The 6,605-nt window shown below is 39.5% G+C and overlaps 1 protein-coding gene across 2 annotated transcripts in view; it reads left to right on the top strand.

Moving 5' to 3' along the window:
• Positions 1–6,227, top strand: part of CBLB (Cbl proto-oncogene B) — a 248,643-nt gene extending 242,416 nt beyond the window's left edge. For both annotated transcript variants that reach the window (XM_045286202.1, XM_004706383.4), the window contains one exon: positions 2,551–6,227. In XM_045286202.1, coding sequence (XP_045142137.1) covers positions 2,551–2,810 — 260 coding nt within the window. In that variant the 3' untranslated portion in view covers positions 2,811–6,227. The remainder of the gene's footprint in view (positions 1–2,550) is intronic.
• Positions 6,228–6,605: the final 378 nt, after the last annotated feature.

Raw genomic sequence — 6,605 nt, 5'->3', positions numbered from 1 at the left:
ACCTAAACTCCATGAAGATGTGCACAAGAAGACTCTAGAAGAAGTGCTCAATACGGCAGGGGTCTTCCTCATGGACAACAGTTAAAATGGTGACTTGCCTTACTGGTTTTTAAATGTAATTCTGTTTTTCATCTGAGTATAGGTATGACATACATAATTAGGAAATACACACAGAACACAGCCTGGTGTTTGGGGATCTAAAACTGAGATCCAAAGACTGATTCTACAACTGAATGAAAGTAGGAAAGCCCATTGGCTAAGGCCATGCAGAAACTCGTTGGACTCCAGGTTTAGAAATATTTAGTACAATTTAATTATTTTGAATGCCCTCCAAGCATTGATCTTCTCTTGAGTTTGCTAGAATTCTGAATAAGATTTTATTTCTTATAAGTTAATTTCTCACAGAAATCTCATCTTTAAGTATAAAACGTGTTGGATGATTTTTTTATTATTTAACTTTGCTGTTTAAAGTTTGCCACATGTGCCAATCTAATCAATCTAGTGGGTAACTCTCCCGTGCACATTGGGAAGTTGGTGAGGCAGCAGAGACCTGGCTACACTCACGCTACCATGTTCTTGCATGTGCCATTTGTCAATTGTGTGTAAGAAAGATAATAAATAAATGGTGATTTATATATGCTTTTAAATGCATGTCATAAGTACATTTGAATACACACACAGGAAGGAACAGCCTAATTTCCCTCCCAAGGAGTGGCTTGTGGCTTTGAACCACTGACCTTATGGTTAGGATCCCAATGCCTAACCCAAAATGACACCAGGGCCGTGTGTGTGTGTGTGTGTGTGTGTGTGAAGAACGTGTACCTGTGTGTGTGTCTTGGCACATATGTCTATATTGGCACTATTTCAAAATTATACATACACATATATGAATGTGCGTGTATAAATATATATGTGTGTGTGTGTGTGTGTGTGTGTGTATGTGTGTGTGTGAAGAACGTGTACCTGTGTGTGTGTCTTGGCACATATGTCTACATTGGCACTTATTTCAAAATTATATACACACATATATGAATGTGTGTGTATAATTATATATGTTTGTGTGTGTGTATATCTACACTTTAGAAATAAGTGCCAACATAGACATATGGAAATCCCTTATAAAAACTCCCTTTCAAGTTAGCCTGTGCCTTAGGGTTCCATATGGAACTATAGTCTATAATTAATTTTTTTCCTTAATATAATTGCTCTCTGAGTTATTGTCCTCAGGGTACTTAGTCTGGAACCTAAACACATTATTCCATACTTCTAATGTTTCTGATGGATTTGACTTTTCTCTAGTAAAACTTCTACATTGGGACTTTAATAGATTAGCACCAGGTTCACTTCTGTCGTGAGGAGTCAAAGTATGTCCTATAGTCTTTTGTCATTTTTTTCATAGTATCAGCAAATTCCTTCAGAAGAATATTTACTTAAAAACAGACGAGACCCTGCAAGCATACATCTCAGCGTATGTCTGTTGTGACCTGAGTGATTGGCAGTTGTTATTCTATGAGTTTTATTGAGTTTTAACAGTTGGATTTCTTCTAGGTAGAAAACTTGAGTTTTTCCAGGAAACAACCAGCCAAGTGTTATGGGAAAGTACATATAAAATACGTATAATGCATATACTACAGTGCCTTCTTCTTAGACAGTTCCTTTTTTTCCTTCTATATATATCTTCTATTACATATAACAGTCTATAAAATTTGGAATTAGGAAATAAGAGGTATATAATACAAGGAGGCTTCAAAAGGTTCATGGGAAAAATGGAATTTAAATGTCTTGGAACTTTTCCATGAAATTTGTGAAACCCACTAGTATTCTCAATGGAGCTGCCAATACAGCCTACCTCAATGTTGTGATGCTCAAAGTGGGGGTGGTACTATCTACCCCACAATGGTAGGTAAATAGGGAAGAAAGTTAATTTATAAAAGATAATGAAAAGGTCATTTGTAGTGATGATGTAGTGTTATGTAAGAATGCCTTATTCCAGTGGCTTGACAATGGGCTTTGGGTCTCTACTCCGTGACCAGAGGATGTACACTGGTACAGATAGGAACTGGAAACACAGGAAATCCAGGGCGGATGATCCCTTCAGGATCAGTGGTGTGAGTGGCGATACTAGGAGTGTAGCGGGAGAGTGGGTTGGAAAGGGGGAACCTATTACAAGGATCTACATGTGACCTCTTCCCTGGGGAACGGACAACAGGAAAGTGGGTGAATGGAGACGTCGGACAGGGCAAGATATGGCAAAATAATAATTTATAAATTATCAAGGGCTCAGGAGGGAGGGGGGAGCACAGATGGAGGGAAAAAAAGGACCTGATGCCAGGGGCTTAATTGGAGAGCAAATGTTTTGCGAATGATGAGGGCAATTAATGTACAAATATGCTTTACACAATTGATGTATGTATGGGTTGTGTTAAGAGTTGTATGAGCCCCTAATAAAACTATTAAAAATAAACAAATAAACTAAACTAAAAAAAAAAATGCCTTATTCGTTATTCTGTATCTCACCACTTCACCCTCTCTCTTTAAAATTCTACACAGATGGTTCACAAGCACCAGCGAGACCCCCTAAACCACGACCCCGTAGGACTGCACCGGAAATTCACCACAGAAAACCCCATGGGTCGGAGGCAGCAATGGAAAATGTAGATGCAAAAATTGCAAAACTCATGGGAGAGGGTTATGCCTTTGAAGAAGTAAAGAGAGCCTTAGAGATCGCCCAGAATAACGTCGAAGTGGCCCGCAGCATCCTCCGAGAATTTGCCTTCCCTCCTCCCGTCTCTCCGCGTCTCAATCTATAGCAGCCGAGATGGTCATGCGTCAGAGCGGCAAGCAGTGGGTGACCAGTCCCGCAGTGTGGGATGGAGAGCAGTGGGCGTTGTGATTCCCACTCACCTGGCATCTTGAGAAGAGAGTGTGGTTCCTCGGACGAAGACGGCTGCTTGCTCAGGATGTCTATACTTGCAGCTTCCTTATTTTTGCTAGCCATATTTTAAATCAGGGTTGAACTGATGAAAATAATTTAAAGACGTTTACTCCCCTTGAACTTTGAATCTGTGAAATGCTTTTCCTTGTTTACATGTTGGTGAAGTTGCAGTTTGCTTCTGTTTTTGTTTGGCTTTTGAATACCTGTACTGTGCTCCTGACAGGCCCTGTGAGTGGTCAGGTCTGCTGTACAATTACCCCCAGGTCCCTTGCTGTCCATCGCAACAGCTAAATCAGGCATTCCTTTGGATCTCACCTTTCCACCCCACACCCCAGAGGTCCAATTCCATTTCTGCTATTTACGGATGCTTCAGACGTTCTGATTTTCAATGATCAAACTAATGCAAAAACAAAAAATATATGTGGCCTTCACTACTGAGTCTTTTCTTTAGAAACCATTGCTGTTAAGAGATGAAGAAAATCTGAATGTACAAAGCATTATTTTTGTTCAACAAGCTACCTTTCAGAGGGCTTTCCACAGTAATATAGAGAGCACATCCCTTGATTTTGGTATAAGTTTTGTTACTTTTAATTCTCCATATTCTCATCTCTACCATCCTAAGGGATCACAACTCTGTAAAAATCTAATGGATTAGAAAGCAACTACTGTATATATGGAGAGATAACATTTGCATATGCCAGTGCTATACGGAAGTTATGTAATGAGTTCACCTGCTATCTACACCTGCATAACTTTGAGGCATGCTGAATAAGAGGGCTGTCTCCTTAATGTATATTAATAATTAAAAGATTTAATTATGGTCAGACATTTCCCAAAGTGGAACAGAGTCCATTTTCTATTGGAGTGACTGTATTCTGGTTCCTGACAGCTGCAGGAGCCAGGCCACATTGCAGTGGGCACGTTAACCCTTTGATGCGCTGTGAAGTGCTAATGCTGCTGTGGCAATGCTTTTATGCAGAGGTCTTTGAGATTTTCTCTCCGCAGTCAAATTATACTTCATGTCTAATTTCTATATTCTCTCCTTCGTTGTTCTCATTCAGTCTTGTGGGGAAAATGAATATGGTTCTGCTGTTTCTCGCAAAATGGTGGTTGGTTCTTCCGAAACCATGTTATCACTTTGCATCAATACTCACATCTTCGTTGAGTCTCTATGACGTGCTCAGCTCCGGTAGGTGTGTTCCAAAGCACAAACCCTCACAAGCAGACTCCATTGGCCTGCTGTGCTTTTCTGTACGTGCCAGTTTGGTGGCCAGCGGCCAAAGGAGAAAGCCTGGGGGGGTTCAGGTAGCGCTCCTAGACTCTCAGGCAACTTGCTGTTTTCTTCTTTCCTGAGGAGAAGTTAGTGGGAAAAGGAGACCGAATCATTTACCTTTAAAACGCGTGAACCCATAGATTTTCTAAATATGGACGCATCTGTGCATGTTTCTGCCACTTTACACAGAGTCTGATATAAAAAGATACAGCCTCGCCCCTCGGCAGGACTTGAAAGGACATGACCAGAGAAATGGATGCCCTGCAAACCCCGTGTAGACACGCCACTCTGACCTGGGAGGACCGGCCACGGTTCCTTCACAGAGTGGCATGTGCCCTTTGCAAAACGTCGCTTTCGTGGTGTGATGCTTGAGGAGTCACGGGCCTTCGTATAGTTTGTGCTCTTATCTGAATGCCTTCAGGTGATTCTGAGCGTATGCTGTCCCTAGGGGGGATTTTGGTTTTTTTGCCCTAGATATTTTTCCTATGAGTAGGTGTATAAATGAAGATTTTTAGACTTAAAAAATTCCTTTGACTGATTTTTTGTTTTTATATGAACCCCATGTTCCGTATCCTGATATATATATATATTTAACTTGTTTTCTCAGTCTATGTAATCCCATTGGAATAGCCCTGTGGACTTTAGTCTTTGAATGTCTTGCTGGTCCACAGGCATACTCTAAAAGCCAAAAGTCGCCCACTTCATTGTGCTGGCATGATGATGCTACAATTGACAAGGAGAGGCTGCTAATTAGGAATATTGAAAAAGCAGCAGTAAAATCTCATCCAAAAAATTCAGATAATATGTGGAAATTTTTGTTAAAAACTAAAAAAGATTGGTGAAGATATAGTGAATGTGAACCTGAAGTTTTCTGTTTTGTTTTTTAATTCATTTAAAACAATTTTTCTACTAACTTCCATCAAACTCTCTGAATCCTGTACTTAAGTAGCAACCTCTAATTTTGTCACTAGAAATGAGTGCATCAAAACATGCAGGTCATGGAAAGAGGAAAGCTTTCTAGCAAGCACACTCACGCATAATCCATCAGCTGCAGTGGCACTCCGCCCCACACAACGCACGGCCCGGACCTGACGGGACAGCCCCGCCACATCCAGAGTAACGTGTTGAGGAATGACCTAGCCCTTGTGTCATGTGCCCCAAGACGTCAAACATTCCTCTTATCTCTCAACACTCACTAATATGATTATTTTGTGAATCAGCCCTCCATATAATTAAATCATGGCTAACACAAAACAGCCTTCTCCCCTGTCCCCGACCCCAACCAAAACATATTTGGAGACAGAAGGATTTATTCTAAATGCTATTCGTGTAAGTTGATCTTCAGAACCTGTTTCTGTTTTTCTTTCATGTCTGATATATTCCGACCAAAAATCAAACTCAATCAGGCAGTATTAGTGTTGAACTTGAGCTTCCTTCTATGTAAGACGACCCCTTAGCTCTTCCTTTTCCTGTCTTTTTACCCACAGTGCAAATAGTCATATTAATAGAGCCCTAATTGCAACTTCAAAAGGTCCATGTGTTCATTCAGTATTTCACATACCAACAACACTTGCAAAGATTTCTTTATAATGTGAATTTTTTGTTCACTTCCAGAAGCATTTCCTACAGTTTCAACATTATTTCTCTCCCAGATTTTCAACTTGAAGCTTTAATTTGCACTGACTCATCTAACCTGATTAAAATTTTAATTTCTCAAACTGACAGATTTGGAAGCAAAGTACAGTATAGTATGTTTTAACAGTACAGGTACTGCCTGTTGATCTTGAATTTTAGTGCTGAGAAAAGTTTCCATAAAAAATCGATTGAGTGAAGGGTTACTATTTTTCCCAGTTACTATTTTATTGTTTTAAAAAATGCCTTTAAAAAAGTGTTTAATGTGGCAGATAGTTATGTGTTCAATTAATTTATATTTTATTCATTCTTTTTCAATTCTGGTTATTATGTAACATCAAGTACTTTATTCTTTTAAGGTATTTTATAAAATTAATGTTAACAAAATGCTACGTTGGTGCTTTATTTTTTCACATGAGCGCAAACATTTCAGAGCATTTCCATGTTCGTTAATCATTCTTCACATTCAACAGATTACCTATAATTAAGAACCTGTTGGAAAAAGTGGTGCCAAGTTCTCATCATTGAGTTTTGTTATTAAATATCAAAACCATATCATTTTAAAAGAAAGTTAATAAGCTACTCCCAAGTCACAAGGAAAAGTCTGTGTTAAGGTCCCTGATAAGAAAGACTATGTCTATCCGAAGGAAGGTCCCAGCATGAGCTGTCACAAAGGTGACAGTTCCTGCTCAGTAAGCACATGTGTTCTTTACATTCTTGGGTTTTCCTAATAATTTATAAGGCTCGATGGCATTTGTCAAGCTG

The sequence above is a fragment of the Echinops telfairi genome, unplaced genomic scaffold (genome assembly GCF_000313985.2).
Source record: "Echinops telfairi isolate 266 unplaced genomic scaffold, ASM31398v2 ScPeMD7_6;HRSCAF=24_0, whole genome shotgun sequence".
NCBI classification, from domain to species: domain Eukaryota; kingdom Metazoa; phylum Chordata; class Mammalia; order Afrosoricida; family Tenrecidae; genus Echinops; species Echinops telfairi.
The sequence above is the reverse complement of the archived record's forward strand: the minus strand, read 5'-3'. Positions and strand labels throughout refer to the sequence as shown.